Source organism: Sphaeramia orbicularis, chromosome 21 (assembly GCF_902148855.1).
Source record: "Sphaeramia orbicularis chromosome 21, fSphaOr1.1, whole genome shotgun sequence".
In the NCBI taxonomy this organism is placed as follows: Eukaryota; Metazoa; Chordata; class Actinopteri; order Kurtiformes; family Apogonidae; genus Sphaeramia; species Sphaeramia orbicularis.
In genome coordinates, this window is record NC_043977.1 from 46,063,892 (window position 1) to 46,088,036 (window position 24,145).

Sequence of the window (24,145 nt, forward strand, 5' to 3'; positions counted from 1 at the left end):
TAGTGAGGATAAAGCGGGTTCAGATAATGAATGAATGTTTCACAGTGGTGACGTTCCAAACACAGGCAACTAGACACTGCACAATATATCGTTTAAGCATCGACATCATGATGTACGTGTGCACAATAGTCACATCGCAGGTCCTGCAATGTAGGAGGGAAATGAACTCAATATGTTGTCATCTAATTTCAAGGGTACCTAACACACACTGCATGCAGCGATCCACCAATCTGGTAGCACCACTGGTAACAACATTGAAAAATGAGCAACAAACAAGAGAAAATCACCGTAAATGAAGACTTGGTGCCGACAAGAAAAGCAACGTCAGTTATCTGGAATTATTTCTGCTACAAGAAGGATGATACTGAAACACATGTTCTGTGTCGACAGTGCCTTGTGCCTGTTGCCACACTGAGAAGAAACACAACTCATTTGTCTGACCATTTATGTCGGCACCACACAGCTATTATATCGCTATTATATAGCTATTATATAAGTAATTTTTCATATCGCAATATATATCGCAGGGTTAAAAAAAAAATCGCAGTCAGTTTTTATCCAATATTGTGCAGCCCTACAGGCAACTCACTGAGAGCAGTCTGTGTGTGCTCTGACTGACCTTTGTGTGAGAGAGGTCAGGAAAGGGTCAGCTGCAACAAAAGCAAAGACTGCGTACTTACAAATAAAATACTGCAGCTATGGCTGAAACTAAATAGAAGCCATTAAATAAACATCTGAACATCTGAGAAGAACTTCCTTCAAAAGTTAAATTGGGGTCAGGTAAATCGCACGCTTGTAAAAACTGTATGAGCAGACAATTAATTATGTTACCTTAATGGAAAATAAATCTGAAGGGTATGGAAACTGTGTGTGTGTCCTCTGAAAACCATGTATATTTATAAAGGTAACTTTTCATGAGCTCTGATAAACAGCCTATTTTCAGGTATATGACACTTCATTTTCAGCCAAGCCAGGAGGGTTTTTCACAGAGAAAGCAGAACTCTCACAAACTCATAAAGCACTGGGTCAATATACTCATACATTAGACTAATTTTCAAGTGCAGTGAAGACTTGAAAATAATTGTCAAAAAAGCAGATGTGCAACATATTTTGAATGAATGGACTGCTTACACATATACTCAGTTACTTATGAGCCATTTCTTTTTTGTTTGGATTGTACTGCATAGATGTTTTGGCCGTGTCTGTCCCCTCTGCTCATACTTCTGTCTTAACTCTGCAGCTGTCACTTCCCCTTCATCATCTCTATCTACTACAGCAGCCTTTTAATGACCATCATGCCCCATTTTTCACCTTGTCTGCGATCATATTTTATGATTCCCAAAGAACTCATAATATTTGTAACTGAGGCTCAGATATATTTTCTTTATTATTTGGACTGACACTTCCTCCATGGAGAGCTCTTCTTTGTGCTCTTCATTGACCATCAGCTGTCAGGTAGTGACACACAAAGGCCTCTCTTTCATCTTCACAAAATTTAGACTTTCTTTTTATCACTGCCCTGGTTAGCTGTTATTACACTCTTTAACTTTGCATACATGGATTAAAGTATGATGTGAATTACAGAATCTTGTTACTCAGGTGCTTATACAAATATTATTGTATGCTCTTTACCGTCCTTGAACCTGCAGTACCAGGTTACAGCCATAAGAGTCCAGGTGACATGGAGTGTTGGCCCCCTCTGTGCCGATCCACAAGGTACTCTCCCTTCCATCGCGCCCCTCAAAACCAAATTCGGACCACTTTACATCCTGCAAATGATAAAAATGATCAACCACATATACTCAGGAAAATTCAGTTCAGCTTTACTTACAGCATACAGCACCAAATCACAACAAATAATCATCTCAAGGCACTTATTATGGAAAAGGTGAAGGCCTTATTTTATTGAAGAAAAAACACAACTCCCCCGTGAGCAAGCAAGTGGGGAGAGCAGGAAGGAAAACCTATCTTTTAATAAAGAAACTCTAAATAGAACCTGAACAAAGCTAATGGTTGGTTGCCATCTACCCAAAACTACTAAATTTAGCATAAAATAAGCTTGGATTCCCCTGATACCCTTGTCCTGTCACTGTCCCCTTACCTCATCTGTGCTAGCTTTTCCTATCTGTCCCCACTGACTGTGCACTGACCCCAAATGACCCAAAAAACATAGGTTATTACCTCCACCAAGGAACAGCAGAGGTTATGTTTTCATCAGGGTTTGTCTGTTTGCAAGATAACTCAAAATTTATGGATGGATTTTTCAGGAAATTTTCAGGAAATGTTGATACTGGCACAAGGAACAAATGATAAGATTTTGGTGGTGATGGGGGGTGGGGGACACTGATCTGCCTTGGCGGAGGCCTGTGCTCTCCTAGTGCTTTCTAGTTTTTATTTTATTGGTTTATTTATTACGGACTATGGATATTTATGAACATTGCTGTATGAAAAATACACCCACGTAAATATGCCAGAATTAGTACGAATAACTACTTTTCATCTGCAGTCCCTAGGCAGGTAACAGAAGACATAAAACAGCCAACATTAATACATCACTCATTTGCTATAAATTAAAAAAAAATTAAAAATACACATAATGATGACATAGGCATCATCAAAACAATGTTTACCTCTACTATTGACAGTACGTTTTGGCGAAAAGTGGTGCGTCTGAATGGTATCACACAATTCCCATTTACATTTACCAAACATAAAGGAGATCAGATGATTTGGTGAAGGGTAATTGTATTTTCATTGATGGACAGACAAACAGATGGATGACACAGGCTTCGATAACACCCCTGCGTCCAATGGGTAAGGAGTAATGATAAATAACATGCAGGAATCCTCATAAATGAAGCAGCTGCAGAATGTAAATAATGCAAATGTAATGCACATAAACTGTGTTCATGACCCTCTGTTAGATTTATCAATACTGTAAGACTTCCTGCTTGTTCTTAGGTAAGCTCAAACTCTAAGACTGCTCCGACAAAACAAAACGAACAAAAACCAGCTGCATTTTGAGGGATGAAATATTAACCCTTTAAGTGCCAAAGTTGCAATATTGCGACAAGTAACATAACTGAATGAAACAGACCATAGCTCCAAATAAGCTGCCAAATCTTGTTACCACCTCCCACCAATAAATGGCAGACAGAAACCCCTTTAGTCCTAACACCATTTCAGGGCATGTTTCTTTTCAAAATGAAGTGGAAAATTCAGTTTGAACAGCGTGGTCCTGAGCTGGTTTAGTAAGTTAGTAAAGTTTATTTAGTTTTAGTTTCGATAGATAAGGACAGATTTGACTACTCTGCTGCTTGGCTCAAAAGCTACTAAAACTGGCAGCATTTTACTTTCTATTAATGATTAAATTCATTTATTTTAAGGATAAAATGACAAAAAAAAAAAAAAAAAAATCAAAAGAAAACTTCCATGTAAATATGTAACATACAAATTCAATTTTACTAAGAGTTATGCAATCCAATAGGGCTGCCGCCCTGTGACATCACAATGTGGAATACATTTATTCCCATCATAAACTCTGGGTTATATCCAATATTTCTCTCATTTACAGTATGACTTTATCTCTAACCACTTCCAAGCTACAGCTTTTTGAAATCTATATATCAAGATTTAATATAAAAAAAGAAAAAATAATAAAAACAAAAAAAAAATCCGGCGCCTAAAGGCTTAATAATTATAATGAAAAATTAACTATGAAAACATAAATGGAAAAAGAACAGTTAGTTTTAAATGCTTAACCTTAATAAAAATAATTAGGTCTAATCTGACTGATAACAGAACCAGACCGGTACGACTGCACTCAGCCATCCTTTCATTACTGCCATGTGTGGATAGTGCATTGTTATTCAGAGTTTAGTTTATGAAATACTGCTGCACCATCTCCAAATCTTAGTCCTGGAAATATTAAAATGACTAGGCCCATGTCATCTTGGTTCCTATAACTAAATAAACAGATTAATTTCATTCAATCAACATCAAATTAATATGTGAAGCACAGAATCACATACTGATCGGGGAAGGCCTGCAGGTCTGTGGGTCTGCAAGTGGATTACACTGCAGATGGAAACAAGCCCACTTACACTCACACAGTGGTTAAACCGTGTTCTTCGGCCCATTTTCACATTAAGCTTTTTGTTAATCAAGACTGTTTTCTTAATTGGGTATGGGTGATCTCTTGCCCTATGTCCTATATGTTTTGTTTTTTGTTTTGTTTTTTTACCTCAGTAAATATGTTTTGATACAGACATAGTGTTTTTAGTGCTTTTCTTGTGTGACATTTTCTTTGCTTTCATATTTCTTTTCTCCTCCTGATTGTGTCTGACATCAGCAACATCTGTGAAATTGCCAAAACAAAATTACCTTACACGCGCCTCAAATTTTCAATTTAAGATCAAATGTGATTCATCAACATTCTCTAATGGGTAGGAACAAAACCGACTGTTAGTTAAGATTTACTCATCCTGCTCTGTGTGAGAAAACATTTAGAAGAAAAACAAGAAAACATTCATGCATTCATCAGACATTCATTCAACATTATATAATGTTCTTTGTGATAACAGCTCAGTCATAAAAAACAAAGTTGTCACCTGGATCAAACAGCTGAGAGCCTTCCATTGGACAATTAGTGAAATACTTAATACGCAGTGAGTAGTTTCTCATTTCTTAAACTGTACCTGTACTGGTCATGCTTACGACAATTGTGCTTTGTGTATTACTCAGGCGCAAATTCAATTAAAAAAACAAAAACAAGAAAGGCACCTGGAGAGCGCAGATCTCCACCAAGGCAGATCAGCCCCCCCCCCATCACCGCCAAAATGTAATCATTTGTTCCTTGTGCCAGTATCAACATTTCCTGCAAATTTCATCAAAATCTGTCCATAACTTTTTGAGTTATCTTGCTAAGACACAAACAATCTCTGATGAAAACATAACCTCCGCCGTTCCTTGGCGGAGGTAAAAATTGCCATAAACGCACCACACTGAGCCTTTATAATAAGTAAATTACGTGCGTGGGCGGAACCTATGGGGAGCAGCCATTGCTGAATCTAAGTGACGTACCATCATTGATTCCAGGTGATCGAGTGTGAGTAAACAAGCAACAGTCAGTGAATAAGACTGAGTGGAAAGCAGGTGTTTGCGCTTGTTGTTTGTGCAGCTGTAACGTTTGTACTCCACCACTGACCTAGAGACGCGACCCAGCACTGGCCAATAATGTGTCATCTGCACGGGGTCAGTGACTAGTCCATTGCAGTTTAGGTAATCGGAAAATACAATGTTACTGCGTCACTACCGCTGCTGGAACAGCCCGTGAAGGAGGAAACATGTCTCTGACCATGACTGACTGACAGAGCAGTGACTTAGTACTCATACATACTTGACAATGGGCTATAACATAAGTTACTAGACGTGACCACTAGTATTATATGCATTATATCTTTTGAAATAGCTAATAATGAAAATTCACTCCAGGTACACTTTAAGAAAAATTCAATTTGCTGGAGTTGGTAAAGATTGGACTGTATTTTAATGGAAACAGGTCATATGACGAGTCCAGATTGACCCTGTTCCAGAGTGATCAGGATGAGAAGAGAGGTAGATTAACCATAATGCCTAGTGCCTACAGCACAAGCCTGTGGGGGAAGTGTTATGATCTGGGGTTGATTCAGTTGCTCAGGTCTAGATTCAGGAACTTTACGCAGTGGTCCGACTCTTCCGTCATCAATACAAGGCCCTGACCCAAAATAAATGTAATTATGGGTGACAAGAAATGTTGTGACATACTGTGTATTGTGCCATTATATAAGCATGACATACCATAATCAATCCTATGGTGATGGTGCCCTACGATCAATGTTCAAGGTGGTCCAATTAAATACTGTGTGTATGACTTTGGCCATATATACATATACATATCTATAGGGGTGTGCGATATGACAATATTAGATGATAAAGGATTAGAACATGTCGATGATCTGACAAAGCAGAGAGATCATAGAATTGGGGGGGTTTATACGGTGGGTGCATTCTGTGCTGTACTGCGTACCCAACAATGAATATGCACACACCATACAACCATAAAACTAAGTTTCTTAGGGGGGGGAAACTTAGTTTCCCCCTGTTGTGCAGCTCATTTTTCTTTTCTCCACCTTTGGAAACTTTAATTTGAGGGGGCAGGACATTTGTTTAAGGGGGTATTGCTCCCTCTTACATTTTACTATGTTTATGTTCTTGGCACATGTTGGCAAAATAGCACAAACTATTTAAATTAAAAATGTTCTGAAAGGTTCTTTGGCCTAAATTGTCTGTTTTATTTTTTTCTTATGGGGCTATGTTTTTACATAAGGAAATTGTTTGGTTGCACTGTTCAGAAACTTTCAAATTAGTTTCAAAGATCAATGGAAAGAATCGTGATAAAACTGAGACTGTGATTTTAGTTTTTAAAAATTGTGATAAGATATTTTTGCCATATTGCCCATCCCTACATATACATATACAATAGCTGTGTAAATAGCAGCTATTGTTTCAGCTATGATGTAGTTTGTTCATATACGAAAATTCAAAATGAAACATTAAAGTCTGTAATATTATACAGTGATGAGGAGATTATATTCTCTATCCTAACAATCGATGGGGAACTTCACTGTGATATCAAAATATTCAGTAAAAAACGTACATATGTCAACGTAGTGAAAACACCCATTTGACCAAACAATACACTTGATCAATTTGATTAAATTCTTTCAAAGTCATTGTTTCATTTACAGCAGGTGTCAGGACAGACACGGATGTAAACTGCAACTTGCCTGGTACAGAACTACAACCATAGGGTGGTACCACTGCTTTAATCTTTTTTTTACATTGTATGACAGGGTGTTTTATTTAATTAGATGACTGAGAGGTCTTGGTGTAAGCATGTATGAGTTCATACACCAGGGTCTGCTCCTTTTAATGGAGCTGCTGCAGTTTAGTGTTTGTCCTTGGCACATGATGCCCTACCCTTCCACCATCTACCTTATCAAGCCAGTGTTGTAGTTCTAGTGTAAAACTGCAGACAAACAGACATGGGTGCTAACACAACATCCCTTGGCAGAGGTGAAAATACATACCAGATTTATGATTTCTAATTTAAAAAGTCTCGCTTTGTACTGGAGGTGATAATGGCATGACAGGTAGACATTTTCACAGCTGTCACATCTCTGCTATGAGCCACGAGATGTGTCCCAACCTCATTCATTTCTTTGACAGAGCCCATTATAGGTGACCAATTGAGGCCTATGTGTAGAAAACCCAAAATACAGTTTGTCATCTTTTAGGAAAAAGCGACCTGTCAATCACATCCTGTCAGAGCACAAAGGTGTAGCAATCATGGCTGCATCCAGAATAATGAAGTCATTACCATATATGCAGGCAGCTGTAAATGACAGAGTGGTCAATCTAGGCTTCAGGCAGCCTTTTGCAGCAGCACCATTTATCCTGTGAAAAAACCCTGTCTGCCTGTCTCAAAGGCATGAATGTCAGCAGGTAATAATTGCAGGTGAATGCCCAATAAAAATTTATCACTGAGATAAAAATGAAATAAATGTGCGGCAGTGGCTCAAGAAAGGATGGCACTTTTATGCCTTTGCCGACTGGCCAACAAGAATAGCAGCTAATATAAAATCATTACTTGCAACAGCTTAACATTTTAATTGAAAATGTCAAAACAGAGGGAAAAATGAGCATAAGTGTTATGAAAAAAAAAAAAAAAAACCAACACTGAAAAGGAAATAGTCTGGCTGTGTTTATTAATTCAATATTTCATTTGTCGATAAGATAAAGCTCCTGTAAAAGCAAGGTTAGTTATGTGGATAACACATTTTAATTAAACCTCATGCAAACAGTGTCTGACAATATTTATTATCTTGTAAACAAATTTTTTTTTTAAATTTCTGTTAAGTTTTCTGCACTCTGTGCGATATATGAAAAGTTCACTAAGAGTTCAGTCTGTGTGGAATATAAAACCAAAAGCATGACTTTATTCAACACTTATCTTTTTCCGTTTACTCAGCTATACTACTCCTTATGATACTTTAAGTTGTCAATATTAATGTCAATTACTCAAATAATATTTGTCACTAGAAGCCTAATACTTCAAACCATACTGTTTGAATGACTGACAGCAGATGGCTCTGTATGAACTTTCCTTCCAGCCATTATGATGTGCACTTTTTCTTCAGAGCAGAAATGCTGAAAACTCAGAAAAGATGAAGTATCCCTAAAAACGTTTTACACTTTAAAGAGACAGATAAGTTGGGTTGGTGCTAAATGGCAAAAGGTCAGAAGCTTTGACAAACTGTGGCATTTGGTGGGTTGAAGTTTTTTGAAGTTTGTGATAGATTTGGAGGATTTCTGTGAAACTTCACACAGCCTGATCAGAGTTAAAAGACAGAGTTTTAGAAATGACTCCAAACAAGTAAATATTATACAGCTTACGTAAGTATGACTACAACGGAAACAGAATGAAACACACAACAAGGTCTAGCTGAATGACTGGTGTGTTCAGTCTTGTCTCACACACTTGTCAGTATTCTGCAGTGCTTTCCTGTCCACTTACAACAACGGCTCAGGATTCTTCAAACCTCAATATAGGTCATACAAAACCTGATACCCAAACTGACCGCTTTAGATAAACTGGTCAAGTTGCAGCTTATATCTACATCTGCCCAAACCTTATTATACAATAGAACTAGGGATGTCCCGATCTGATCAAAAGATCGGTATCGGCTGCCGATCTGGCATTTTTTAGAAGACTGGATCAGATTTAGTCAGGAGATCGGGCTGATCCGGACCCAGTTCTGTGTGTGTGTGTGTGTGTGTGTGTGTGTGTGTGTGTGTGTGTTAAACAAACGCCCTGCGCTCTCAAATTAAAGTTTCTGAAGGTAGGGAAAAGGAAAATTAGCTGCACAACAGTGGGAGACTTAGAGGAATTAGTAAAGTATCTATAAGTTTCACTTTCAGGTCCGTTAGTGATGTGCAAGTTGTTTTTTTTTTACCCTGCGGGGCTTTTGTGGAATTATCTGACCCGACCCAACCCACCCTGCAAATAAACTGACATTCTTTTGACTCGCCCCAACCCGACCTTTGAGTAACCCACTGATGCGCGCATCACTAACGTACAGCACGGAACGCACCCCCATATAATACCTGGACGGACCTGTCCATAGACACGCTACAGCAGTGGCAAACATGCGGTCCACGGGCCAAAACTGCCCTGCCAAAGGTCCTACTTTGTCCCACAGTATGAATTTGGAAAGTGCAAAAATTATACTAAAGTTATTAAGAGTCAGACGTGTCATACTTGTTTTAGTTCAGGTTCCACATTCAGCCCGATTGTGATCTCAAGTAAAATAATAGCATAACCTCTAAATAATGACTCCAAATTTAAATTAAAATTTCAAGGTAAAAAGTCGGTATTGGATCGGTATCGGCAAAATTGATCTTAAAAAAAAATCGGATTGGAAGCAAAAAAATCCAGATCAGCACATCACTAAATAGAACCTCACAAAATGATTTTAATTTGTGCCATGACTGTGCTGGTTTTGCGATTTACTTGTTTTACAAATCAATTTTCCCTACTGAAATTAATTTAAATATAATTAATCTATTAGAGCCCCCAAAGAAACGCTCAAAACCACCCAAAAATCCTTTTTAAGGGTTTTTAAAACAGAAAAAGTGTAGTAAGAAAGAAATTAACAATTAGAAAAGTAAATGAGAATGTAAAATAAATAAACTGGTTATATTAAGTTATTTACCTCTTAAGATGAGATGATCTGTGTATGAGGAAGATGGTGGAGGAGGAGGAGGATTATTATTATTTGGAAGGAGAATCTCCTTCCATTACACGTCAGTTAGAACAATTTCTAGTGTTTTCTCTCTCGCTTCACTTAAGTTAGGAACAACAATTGCGATGCTGTGTCAATGAGACAAAAACACATAAACTGAGTGAGCAGGGGCTAGGGGCTGCTTCTGTTTGGGGGGGATCATGTACAAGCTCAGTACTAGTGGCAGTAAGTATGAAGCTCGCTCGTACTGCAGATTTCCACTCATATTTCAAGATGAAAATACTCACGAACTGCGGCTTGTAAAACAAACTTCTCATATAATTGTGCACTCATGAGAATGTATCTTTTTTTTCAGCACAACTTCATCTATCTCATCTGCCAATTATTGTTTCACTTTAACCAATCATATCCACACAAAAGGCCAAAAAACATACACAAAGTATAAAATCAGATTTGAAAAATGCATATAATTTATTGCATAACTAACATAAAGATGCTTAACGAACCTTTTCAAATACTTTAAAAGTGAATATTGGTTCCAAATATTAGGTATATAAAATCAAAATTGTAATAAATTAAAACTGTACTCAAATATTTGACATAAACCATATCTTTACATAGGCCGCCCCTGTTGGTTCTACTGTATGTAGTGATGACTTTGAAGGACAGAGTAATTAGTGGAATTCTAAAGAGAAAAAAAAAAACATAAAAATGACACAAAAGATGGACATGGTAGTTCATTCCAATACCATTCTTTGTGAGATTACAGTGACCTGAATCTTTGAAAACTCAATTCTTATCCTGTTCCTGAGATATGGTGATACAAAAATGGACAGACTGACCTCAACAACCATATCATCCATGAGTCCAATGAACAGACATCATATGTTAAACACAATCAAAACCTGACAACAAGCTGAAAAATGCAATGTGGCCAGGGCTATCACCAACACAAAGTCTATTTTCATCTGAGGGAAAATTATTATTAGCTAAATATTAAGCATTATTTCATATCAAAGAGCCATTTTTGACAAAGTGGTAACTCTGACGTCAAAGCAGAGACTGGCCTGAATAGAGCCCTGACCTTGACCTCATCCAGCTACTGAGATGAACTGGAACACAATCACAATGATTTAATTTTTCTTTTTTACACATCATTATTATCAATTATGATATAGAAGAAGCCTAATCACCTCAAACATTGAAGGCTGATCTTCAAGCAGCTGTGAAATGTACTTGTAGTCAGCATAGGCCCAGTATTCTGAGGACGGGTAGTCACAGAAAGGTCCATCATGTGTCCCACTGTGGCCCTGGGTCCAGCTGAGAAACTGCGCGAGTGTGGCGTCCACGAAGGAACAGTGGGTTTCAAACAGAGGGGCTGTGGGATTGACTGAAAACACAATTAAAAAGACAAGAAAGCGAGTAATCACTGGAAAATTGTTGTAAAGTTTCAGCAAAAATCATTCAGTTGATATATGCTTAGAGAGATGCAATTCACAAAACAGAAAGCAGCACACAACTATACATCACCACAGATGCATGAAATTCTGTTTTAGCTCCTTTTATGGGAAAAATAAATCACACTGGTGGTGATTTACTTGCTTTTGTCTCAGTAAACAAAGTATTGTGTCTATGGTTGAGTGATGAAATTTATAATCCATCACGAGCAATGCTCCCTGTCAGCTGTTGCAGCTGAAAAACATGATTTAGAAATCTAATTAGTTAGCTTTTATCAAAGGACACGCTCTGTGTTCTTCATTAAAGGAGTCATTAATGTAACCATTTTAAAGCAACATGGATGCCAAGATACACTTGATGGTAAAAGACAAAAAATATACTGTTGTATTCTCTGTTTTCTTGTGTGACATTTGCAATCTGGTCATTACACAAATTCTATTAGTCAATCAGGTCCCAGTAAGTATAGTCTAATAAGTCAATTATCACTGTCAGAGGACAGACCTTGCAACAGTCTGCTTTATTGTCTCTGAGAACACGGAATGGGGCTCTATTCTCATCACTCCCATCTCTCTTTAGTTTCTTCCTCTGCTCCCTTATACATAACCTGGCTTTCCTGATGTACACTCAGGTGTTTTATCCATTTAAATCGATGTAACTGTCTGTCCTATTCAGTATTATTCTGCACCTCCAAAGTTTATATTACAGCTGAATTTGTACTTTTACATGCACCTTGGGGCAAATGCATTCCCTTTCAGCTTCTTAATCCTTAGGGGTCTGAGCCTATTGATTTTGCCTTAATATACTATATAAAGAAAAGTTTACTATATCCATGTTTGGTATCTTTTTTTTTCAGCACAACTTCATCTATCTCATCTGCCAATTATTGTTTCACTTTAACCAATCATATCCACACAAAAGGCCAAAAAACATACACAAAATATAAAATCAGATTTGAAAAATGCATATAATTTATTGCATAACTAACGTAAAGATGCTTAACGAACCTTTTCAAATACTTTAAAAGTGAATATTGGTTCCAAATATTAGGTATATAAAATCAAAATTGTAATAAATTAAAACTATACTCAAATATTTGACATAAACCATATCTTTACATAGGTCGCCCCATCTCATTTTCATACTTTTATTCACATTTGTTTGCTCCGGTTTCAAAACATCATATCTCCGGTTGTATTTGCTCTATCAACATCAAATAAAAAGTGGGAGAGAGTTTCAAGTCTGCACTTTTGAGTCCAGTGGTCTATAGGGGCGAGTTCTGATGTTACCACATGTTGAAAATGTCGTGTGACTGTGGACCCTTAAGGGTTAATATTATAAGCATTTCATTTTTACACATATTCCCAGCTACTTTATTTTGGTGATGTGAAGTTTCAGCATATTTTCAGAGGATAAAAATGCATTTAACTAAGGTGTGTCAATGTCCAGCCTATAATGCATGTTTATTCTCATTTTTATTTAAAAAGGGAAAACTAATGAAAATGCCATCCAATAGGTGTGCACTCCAAGGTATAATAGAGTCTAAAAAGTATAACTAGCCGTATATTTAGAATCTACACTTCTTGAATATACATGGGAGTACTTCAACAGACACTTGTGGGTGAGCAAATGGGTCTTTTTGTCAGATATACAGCCAAGTCCATAGATATTTGGACAGAGACACAAATTTTGTAATTTAAAAGTAACACAACAGCAGGAAAAGAAATGGCAGTCTTCAGTGGCCAAGACAGTCACCTGATTCCAATCCCAATACAGGATGCTTTTCAGTTATTGATGACTAAATAGAAGGACTCTGTATGAAAATGGCTGCTAAACTCCTAAATTAATGCTCAGTGTCCAAACTTTAATTACCTCTTGATCGCTTCATTTTAAATACAGTGTTTCAAACGGTATAATTTTGCTGCTTAACACCATGTACAGAGGAAAACAGAAAATTTGCATCACTGTCACAATACTTATAGATGTCTGTGCAAGTTCTCATTTGCCCAGGTCATTATTCTTCTAGGTTCAACTGGACTAGTTTTGCTCTTTTGAAATTGTTTCATCACTCATGTAAGAAATTTCTTCAGTTCAGAACTGAACTGTTTTGCATGCTCACTCCAAATGGTACATTATAAAGACAATATTTCAGCCCAGATGTGTCTGAACCAATCACCTCATACATCATTACCATTAATCTTCTTTTTTCTTCCCAGTCTGAATCTGACATGTTTGTTGCCAAGGCAGCCAGAGAGGTGGTCCACAGTCCAGTGAAGAACAGGCCAACCACAGGTCATGTTCAGGAACACTGCAGGTTCCTGTAGATGATGCACAATCCGGTATGTCTCCTCTGCAGTAAAGGGTTTAATGGTGGGGGAGCCAGCCATGGTCTGTAGAACACAGAAGATGAAGATTTAGGTTTGTTGAAACTGCAGCACTACAGCCTGTAAAAGCTTATAAATTAAAAAGAATGTAATGAATGACTGAATATAAAGAATGTAATTTAAATGTTCCGTATGTGTCTAGTCTCAGTGAGGCCTCAGTGACACTGAACAGAGATCAATATCTTGTAAAAAGGCAAAATGAAAGTCACTACATTTTGTCTTTTTAACATTATTGTATTTTATATACTAGTTTGTATGTTTGAGTTAGAAAAATACCATGTGCAGACCTACACAATAAATATTCTATATTTTATGCTTGAGGAAAATTTTTCCATCTGTGCTGTGTTATTTGAGATGCTAGCCCTGTGCACTCCTGTATAATAGAGGTAGGAAAACAATCTTCAAAACAGTCCACAAATATGTGTGAGCAGCAAGGAGAGATTATGGAAAGAAGCGTTAAAACTCAAACTTCCTTTTTTCTCCACATTTATACTGTACCTGGTGGATAAGCCAGGAAGAGTAACTGCTGATAACTACCTGACAGAAGGTATGAGCTTTGAAGTCATTAATTATAAAACAAATCTTGTCACCCTAGATACCAAACCTAATCTCTAATAAATTCTATTGCAGGTTTAGTACTAAAGAAGACTAAAGAAGCCAGCCCTGTTTTGTTCTGTACTATATTTGTGTGTGCTACACCACTATTTTTAATCAGCGAGCATGAGTTAAAAAAACTTGCAGTGCATGCAAAACAGCAGAATGCCTCCTGACCCCAACCTAGTATCATCTGTTACTCTAATATGTTGTGCAAAGGGACTTGCCCCTGTTTAACAGAGATTTATAACTTGTCTATTGCACAGCAGGGAGCCACAGCACATTTTAAAACTGCTGTGACAATGTCTTCTACGTATGTTGACAGCGCCAAATTGGATGTTTCACAAATATTCAACATCTCTTGTCTTTACACAACCACCTGGGTACAACTAAGCAAATAATTCAGATCCTTTCACGAGATAATTACTGCAGTGACTCATATGTTTCAGCTGCAGCAAGTCCTTTAACCTAACTGATGCAGTAAATAGCTTCTCATTCCTTAAACAACCATTAGTTTGATAGAGAGCATAAACATTGGACTGTGTTTCAGTGGAAAAAAGCCATGTGGTCTGATGAGTCTAGATTCTAGAGTGATGGGTACATCAGGGTGAGAAGAGAGGTGGATGAAGTGATTACCCATCATGCCTAGTATCTACAGTACTAGCCTGTCGGAGCAGTGTCATGATCCATGTTGCTTCAGTTGGTCAGGACTAGATTTATTAACAAAATGTGTCCAAAAATGATGGAAATAAATGTTGTGACAATGCATAAGCTTACTGAAAGATGCCACAGTGAATGCCTGCCATTATCAAAGCTAAAGGAGGGCCAGCAAAATTTTAGAAGACTTTTGTTGGCCAGGCTGTCTATGAATAAATATATACACATCTACCTAAGTTATTATATACTTCATGAGTTAAAGGTTCTCTGGACGTTGTCTTCATAAGATCACTAACACACAAACACAGTTATATTTATTTTGCACTATACCATTGAATCTTGACTATACAGTATACTCAAAGTCATGACGAAGGTATCTAAAGTCCATTTGCCATGTAAGTCTATCTTATATGTCTTTTTGCACTATCGATAATTGTTATCATCAGGCAATTATAATCTATCTAGTGTAACTTGGTAATCTTATCTAATTTTTAAAAAAGGAGTTCATATGTGTTCATTATGAAAGAAAATGCTGTGGATTGTAGTAATCTCATCGCAAGCTAAAATTAGCGTTAACTGTATACTTTAATAATGTAACTCCTGGTCATTTTTTCTCGCCATTTCCCCTCAAATATCAGAACTAGTTAACCAATTTGTTTTGGCATGCAATTACAGTACATTTCTCAACTCTGGGGACAAGCTAACTGGTTAGTTTTATCTTAAAGCAAGATTTACTGCACCACGCTGTCAAACTGATGCTAACTAGCGGTCATTAAATGCAAGCACAAGGACAACATAAACGCTAGCTAACCTGCTCGTTTTCAGCGGATGTAGATCTTTTCGGAAAAGACAAATGTTAATTGTGCGAACAAGAGCTCCCCAGACAGTGTTTCCAGCTAGATCAAGTAAAGTTGTTTGGGTGAAGACTGTTCTAACTAATCAAGAAGACTTCACTTTAGCGTAATATTGATTAATATTGATTATCGTTATCTACACAGTCGGAAAGAGACAGGGGTCTCCCTTAAAAACAAAGTTACGCGTGGAACTCACCTTTCAATACACGTGCTGGTGGGATTCTAGGCGGAAGTAAACAAACCTCACATGACAATGTAGGGTTTCAGTTAAATATTGAGAACCACAGAGGAAACTGCTACATTTTGGCTCTGCGGACGCTGCAATAGCTCAGTTTAAGCTAAAGCACCAGTGGAACCAAAATGGCGGACCATGGGCTCCAGTTTCAACGATAGAAACGGTTTCCTTTCGCGCATGCGCAGTAAAGTTGGTGACACAGGATATCGGCTGTTTTTGTTTTTGGTCGACTGAAACCCCTCAAGCCGCTCGTTTATATCACTGTACAACCAGTAAACGCGGATTTTATACTGACCCGACAAACAGAAGGCTACTATGGGTGCCGCTTCGAGCACCGAGGCCGAAAGGGAACCTCTTCTCGTGCCCTCGCATGCGGAGGCAAACGTTCACCCAGTAAACAGCAGAGTGTACGGCAGAAGATGGCTGGTTTTGAGCCTGTTTTCCCTGTTGGGACTCATGCAGGGGATGGTGTGGAACTTCTGGGGTCCCATCCAGAATTCGGCTGTGCATGCTTATGGCTTCACCAAGTCCGACATCGCGGTTCTGGTGCTGTGGGGTCCGGTAGGGTTTGTTCCCTGGCTGCTGTTTATGTGGTTAATGGATAAAAGAGGTGAGTATTCAGCCTGGTACACTGTGTCCTGTTTTAGCCTTAAACTGTTTGTGTCCCCGTTTTTACCGCCTTTCTTCTTCTATAGAAGAATTATCGTCGGCAACCCTTAAAAACACTATGCATTTTTATCTTTAGAGTACCCAAATGGTCAAATCTTCAGGGGACTTTTTGTCACAACATCCTACACTTGATCTGATCTGCTTTTCATTGATCAGCTGTTGGTGTTCATGTCCGGATTTACTCGTTGCTCTGTTTGTTAATCTTTTAGATTATGATCTGTAGTTAATCTTTTAGATGATGGGCGGGTATTTTAGGTATTTTAGTGGCTATGATCAAATGCCTTTTAGACTATGTCAGTACCAAGACCTGTAGGCTACATCTAGGCTTGGTTGATTCAATTCCCATTTCAGAAGAGAGCACCTGAACGCCTCATTATCCAATTGAGGTGAACTAAAACGAAATCCTGATTTGAGGTGATGGTGTGGCATCCTCCAGGGTGACAGTGCCTCCATCCCTATTACAGGAGGGCTCACTGAATATATTTATAAGTGGAAACGATGTGAATCATGTTCACAGACACCAGATTTCAACTCAATCGAACACTTATTTTAGGTTTCATACTCAAGTGTTAGGCAGTACTTTCCACTCGAATCATCAAAGCATCAAATGAGGGAATAGGTTTGGGAAGAGTGGTATTGACCACTCCAGTGGAGTTCAACTTGAATCTATTGAACCTTTTCTGAGGTCACTTTACTTACAGGTTGTTACTTTATTAGGGATTAAAAGAATCAATTTGGAGCTGGGGTGGGAATCACATAGTAACTCATGATACAATATTGTTATGTTGCTCTTGACAACACTGAAATCATATATGATGTTGCAAGGCAATCATCCACCTATTGTGTCAATGTAACTGTAGAAAAAGCAGCCTCAAATAGGCAAGAAAGGACTTCTTCATGTAGTCACCACTCTGTGTTGTCAGTTTTAACAAAATTTGAAAACTGAGCTGAAAAGATACTAGTGTGCAACCGATATGGGATTTTTGGTGCCGATGCTGATACTGATGTTGGGGGCTAAAAAGGCGGATATCCGATATATTGGACGATAACCGATGTATCGGCTGATATATGAAATAAGAACATCGATATACTCGGATATAATAGTCTTATATTAGAAAATGGTGGACTTGTGAATTAACAGTTGCATCTTTGTTTATCTCACAAAGGTAATTTACACAACTTTGAAACGCTGTATAATAGTCTTATATTTACTAGTATGTGACTCATGGGGAGCCATGGGTTGTAGATGTGGTAGTTTTTATGCTGGGGAGAGCAGACTTTTGGGAAAAAGTCTATATTTTATACGTAGTGACTGTTGGATGAGGTGATTGTCGGAGCGGAGGTGAAAGTGAAACTGACACGCTTTACTATTCCTCTAACTCTCCAGGCAGCACAGACACACAGGAGCAGTGACCAACAGAATCTCCGCGCAGCAAAAAAGTTAATATATTGGTGACATATTGACCAACCATTGATTAATCAGGCCAATTAATCAGCGGGCCAATTAATCAGTTGGGCTCTAAAAGATACACAAAAAAGCTCAGTGCCTCTTTAATATATGCTGACTGAATCTTTTGTATCTTACACATGCCATAGATTTTAGTAAAAATTTTGATATTTGAAGCTGGTATTTCAGTGTCACAAAATGGAAGTAATCTGAAATATTTCTCTATTTTTATTTTGTCCCATCCCATAATCACTAGGTTGCACTCCTAAATATTTCAATACAACAGTATTATATATGCATGTGTATATAGTATAATAGATTCAGTACTGGTGTTCATTCATTTTCTTTCTCAAATGTGACCCAAAGTGGACTACAGTTGTTGTCATCAACCAATTTAATCACCCACACAGAAAAAATAAAACTACAAATACAAAGAAAGGAGAAAGAGGGAGCATTATTAACCAGTTAACTGAGTTTCTGTTTTTTTCCTGCTCCAAACTATTGTTATTATATTGGCTCTAACATCAACTAATTAAATTTCAACTTTTTCCTTTTGGTAAATGGTTTTCAGTTATAGAACATTGTAGTAAAGGGCTGTAAGGTGGAGACAGTGCAACCAGGGTGTCTTGAGTTGAGCCTCTGAGTCATAACACATTTCACTTAACCAGTTCCTCTGCATCACTTGACTGACTTGAACTCCTTAATATCCTGACACCACTGTCAGGTGACCAAAACAGCAACAGCGTCCTAGTAACCAGCTACTGGTGAATGGGGTGAGGAAAGTTCAGCCAAGAAATTACACAACTGAACTTGTGATCTTGATTCATCGACAATTAGGGTTTCTGTGTGTTTTGTTTGCCTTAGGGTTAGGCTTTGCCTTATTCTTGGTCATGTTGTATCCTCAAATGGTAGAAAGTCATCACTGACATGATTGTATGAGCTCAGGAAAATAATCCAGTTCCAGACTCCCTTCAGACCTCTGAAAGTTAAGGCTCATCTTTATTCCCTTTGCTCAGCTAAGCTATCGAATGCAGACAGCTCACAAATTACATTAAGCTATGGTGTGACCTTTTTTAAAAACCTGATGTGACATCCAGAGGTTACAACGGGCCATAGCTGTTATTTCAATATGAAACACGCAGTCACACTGGCTCCATTATAACTTGACTATGGGGAAAATGCTTGGCTTGCCTCTGGGATTTCCCCCTCCCCAAAGGTAGAAACTGTTGATGATCAACAACACAGTAGTTGTCATCCGAGTCTTAAGATCAAGTCATATGTGATCAGGTCATGGAGTGGTAGTAAGCCTTCATAATGCGCTCAGGTTATGACATACTCTGTGTGTGCCCTGATGCAGCAGAATGGGTCAGTCAGAGCTAATCCACATATTTAGAAGTGCAGCTGTAAGACTCATAACACCTGCATGCAGCAGCTGGCCTGAAGGGCCTCTGTAAAAATGTAGTTTACAGACTTTTTGTGTCAGTAAACTCACATGAGGTACAGATGGGTTGTTCTGTAGTAATGCCATGACAACACAGGATTACACGTCAATTAATTGATGAGTTTGTAGAACTTGAGGTAGAATTAAATGCTGAAGAATCACAAGAGTTCATATTAGGTCTGGCTGTGGCAATCTTTAATTTCTAGGGAGCTATTTTTTCCTCAGTAGGTTTAAAAGAAGTCTGTTAAAGGCACAGGAGCCAGAATCAAACAGAAAAATAGACTCAAAAACAAAGGGTAGAAATGCATCAATATGAGTAAGAGTAGTAGAATCACACCCAGGTCACGCCTGACTAAACCCCCTTATCAATCCGAAAACACCTATGACTAACCAGAATCTTGGCCTACATTTTCTTCAGCCTGAAAACACACAGAAGAAGTGATGGCGGATGTTTGATGTCCTTTCAGACCACCTGAATGTATAGCCAGTACAATTAATTCTGGACATTTATTGAGTTAATGGGACATTTTCTCAGTTAGGGCTGATGGTTAATATTAGGCCTTTCAATTGGAAATACTGGCTTTGAAGGAAAATAATATGGAGCTCAATTTACCATTCCCAGCTACATTTTTTTTAGAGTTAGCTTAATGTTCATTTCCATGTTTATTGATTCATTGCTCAGAGTTTAGCATTCAGCGATCCAAATTTCTGTACTTATAGTCACCTGTTTTTACAAAAGTCAAAGAAATCCATTTTGGAAATGCGTAATGCATTTTCAGTGAGAAATGCTGTGGGGGTGGGGCATGATGATACTGTCTGATTAACTGACTTGTTCCTGTTCCAAGCTATTATTACTATGGGTACCATTATTGGTTGACTTCTACTTGAATTACAGTATGCTGAAGTTCATTTTGGAATTTTTCTCCAGTAACGCTAAAAACCTATCAAGGCCTGCAGCTTAAATTCTAACTTGGCCGACATCAGTGTTAAAAAGTCTAAATGAGCAGTCATTATGTTTGACGACTAGTTGACTTCTCTGTGGTAGACTAGGATTGTTCGATACTTTAATTTTCCATTTTTGGTACATTAACAAATTTAAAGAACTACTGTAAAAAAGAGCTGACGTGTGGTTGTGATTAGCCAAGATCCCTCTTCATGAGGTAGATCTTCCAGCCTGTTAAGAGGCCAAAGGGGATGCAGACATCTCACCTTTTGATAGACCACTTGAGTTGCAATATGCTCAGAGGTAATTATGGGATGACACCAAAAACGTATTAGGAACTGAAGCTTTAATTGTGTAGGCCTACTCAGAAAACGATTAGCTACAAATAGCTGTAGAGGTCTGGTTTGATTCCTCTGCATATTTGTGCAAGTATATAAAATAAAAATTACTCTACTTTGAATCGGGGTTCCCGCAGGGTCTTAAAAAGTCTTAAAAGACTTGAATTTACAAATTTGCATTTAATAACTTAAAAAAGTCTTTAACCCATAAGGACCCAGTGTGACTTTAGTGGCAGCTCTGAAATGAATTTGTCTCTGTATTTAACCTTTCCTAATTGATTTATCACTATTTATTATAATATTATTCTCTGAATTTTGCATTTCTAAATTTTTAATTCATTGATCATCTAGATGTTCATAAAAGCTCAAGAGTAAGTTCAAAGGTTATTCTATAAAATCAGAAAAAACTGAAGAAAAAGTGACTTTTTCAGTAAAATATATCATTAACTGAACATAAAACAAGTGTCTCCATCCACTGTCGTGGATCAAACTTCATTGGTTTTACTGGTGAATCAATGATGTAGAAGATGACGGTGTTTCCACAGTAACTACAAAGCCTCTGAACGTTGAGATGGGTCATATCTGATGGCCATGAAAAGTTGACAAACTGCAGTTTACACCAATTATTTACATGTATTGATGGGATTAGTGGATCCGTAGTTTAGATCAGTAGATACTTTTGGTCGACAGTGGATTTTTGAGTCTTAATGGGTTAAAAGGTATTAAATGTAATATGGTAGGTCTTAAGTTATGCTGCCATAAACGTGTTGGCTGTGTTGTTTTTTAATGTGTTGGGTAAATGTCCAAGCTGCAAAGAAAGTAACATTAGTCAACTCAGTTCTACCCATTTAAACCTGACAATTTATATTGAAATTAGGAACCAAGTATCGTTAACTTTGCAGCCCTCGGTGAGAAATGATCACAGAACATTCAGTTCTGTGTACAGTATGCATGTAATATTCAATCTCTGCTTATGTAAATAAGTACATTTTCCTACACTCTAGGAATCACTGTTTTTTTTGCTAGTATGGCTGTGTAATGGGCATTAAATTCTAAGTAGTCTTAAAAAGATCTTAAATTTAACTTGTAGAAACCTGTAGGAACCCTGTTTAATTGTGTAGCTTTACTTAGAAAAGAATTAGCCTAGCTACAAATAGCGGTAGAGGCCTGGTTTGATTCCTGTGCATATTTGTGTAAGTATTTGAAATAAACAATACTCTACTTTGAATAGAAATATGTTATCGGTGACTCAGCTGATAGATAAACTGTAATGTAATGTCATGAAGTGTACACATTTTAGGTGACAAATTATTGAAATGATAGTGGTATTGGCAATGCAGGTCTCCTAAGGCAGACTCAACAACTTTTCCACTTTATCAGGATAGGTATGTAATGAGGAATAGACCAGACAGACGAGACAAAGGAGAGACAGGAATAACAGTGTGTTAAGCGAGTGTTGATGTTGATTGTTAGAGTATCTGTGAGTAGAGCTGTTTGTGACAGGGCTGCACATACGTCATAAGTAGCTGTGCTAATTTTTAAATGGGAAACATATATTCCTATGACTCTGTTGCATTTGACTTGCTAATGTGATCAAAATCGTGACTGAAATGCCCTCCAAAAAAGAGGAACAGTTATTTTTCATTGTACTGAATCCCCAAATATGATTCAATGGGCAAAATTTGGAATTTGGAACCTCCCTTTTATATCCTAATTCTACTACAGGTCACATTTAAAGAGCTTAAGTTTGTTTTTTTGTGGAGCCTGCATTTCAGGAAAACAGGAAGTCCAATATGAAAATGTAGAAAACCTCTTTCACACCTTAGAGATTTTATCAAAATTGCATCACACTGGAAAGATTTCAGCTGGGGTTGGTTCCTGAACCTTTTAATTTTTCTGCAGCCTCAGTGATTTTATAAGAGGAATTTCCAAGGCATTTAGTAACACCCTTTAACCATACAAGGACCCTTGTTCCTGTGAAACCTAAATGTAGACACACAGAAACCACTTCACTATTGTCCTCTGTCGACTGCAGTGCTGTTGTAAAAAAGCCTGATTACATTACTCTCTAATTATCTTAAAAATAAATCAGGTTTTAAGACCTCACTGACCAAACCAGCAATGATTTTTATTTTAAAAGAGACTCCTGACTAGTGGTGGGTGTAACGATTCTGTGCTATCAATATATTGATAATCACACAGCACGCATTTGAGAATTGATTACGCTAATAAAGTATCGATAATAACTAATAAATACTAAATAAAACCGCCTGTGTCACATCTGAATTTTATAAGGTAGGCTAACTTACAGTCGCAGAAAAAATTATTAGACCATCAAAAGTCATCAAAAACAATGGTTATGCAATCCAGTACTAACTCCTGTGTGGATCATGTGACTAAAACAGACAGAAAAGAAAACATGGAATGCCTAAAAGACTGTTTTTGGCAGTACAATGCCATAGCTATTGAAATAGGAACTTAAGTGATTTTGGTTATTATCAAGAAAACCATGGAAAATGTCTAGATATCAGCTCTTAAATGAAATTCTTATGAGCTATTTTTGTTATTATCATTATATTTGTCTAAACAAATGTACCTTTAGTTGTACCTGGCATTAAAATTAACAAGAAATTGAGGAAAACAAGGGGTGGTCTAATAATATTTTCTGTGACGGTACTTCAAGCTCTAGTGTGGGCATACTTTACACCCGTGGATAAAACTATGGCAAAGTGTAGTCTGTGTTGTAAAAATGTACAACACTGCAGCAACACCAGCAACCTTTAATCACCTGAAAATGATCAAAATCATTAAAATTGTGTCATTTTTTTAATTCATGTGTATTATTTCTTTATTTTTATTTAATTCATATATGTTGATTATTTATTATTTATGTGTTTTATATTGACATTTTTATTTAATTCCTATTTATATTTATTGTTTGTGTTTTATTTTTATATTTTAATTAATATTTATGTTAATTATTTATTATTTATGTGTTTTTCTAAATTTCTTTCATTGCTTAAAAAATGGCCACCAAATGTTATGCAGATTAAATATGCTAAATGGACAGTATTGGTCATGTGAGATGTCTTTTAAGTGCATTTTAACTTTAAAAAATCACTAAAAGTATTGGTATTGGGTGTTGAATATATCGCCCAGCACTACTCCTGACAAAAGACTGATAGACTATAAATGACAATCACTTTAGGTGTTTGTTTCTTGTAGTGATGTGTCAGTATTTAAAGCAGTAAAACACAGTGAGGGAATCCATTTCCACTCAGAT

The 24,145-nt window shown here is 37.3% G+C and overlaps 2 protein-coding genes across 4 annotated transcripts in view; one reads left to right on the forward strand and one right to left on the reverse strand.

Moving 5' to 3' along the window:
* hspbap1 (hspb associated protein 1) overlaps nucleotides 1–16,098 on the reverse strand; it is a 36,407-nt gene extending 20,309 nt beyond the window's left edge. Inside the window, exons 1-4 of one of the 2 annotated variants that reach the window (XM_030125716.1) lie at nucleotides 15,986–16,098; nucleotides 13,492–13,690; nucleotides 11,039–11,223; nucleotides 1,633–1,769 (exon numbers count right to left, since the gene is read on the reverse strand). In XM_030125716.1, coding sequence (XP_029981576.1) covers nucleotides 1,633–1,769; nucleotides 11,039–11,223; nucleotides 13,492–13,687 — 518 coding nt within the window. In that variant the 5' untranslated portion in view covers nucleotides 13,688–13,690; nucleotides 15,986–16,098. Of the gene's footprint in view, nucleotides 1–1,632; nucleotides 1,770–11,038; nucleotides 11,236–13,491; nucleotides 13,691–15,985 lie in introns of both variants that reach the window. The other variant, XM_030125715.1, reaches the window with a different exon arrangement.
* A 129-nt stretch (nucleotides 16,099–16,227) lies between these two features.
* Nucleotides 16,228–24,145, forward strand: part of slc49a4 (solute carrier family 49 member 4) — a 135,931-nt gene continuing 128,013 nt past the window's right edge. For both annotated transcript variants that reach the window (XM_030125717.1, XM_030125718.1), the window contains exon 1: nucleotides 16,228–16,634. In XM_030125717.1, coding sequence (XP_029981577.1) covers nucleotides 16,340–16,634 — 295 coding nt within the window. In that variant the 5' untranslated portion in view covers nucleotides 16,228–16,339. The remainder of the gene's footprint in view (nucleotides 16,635–24,145) is intronic.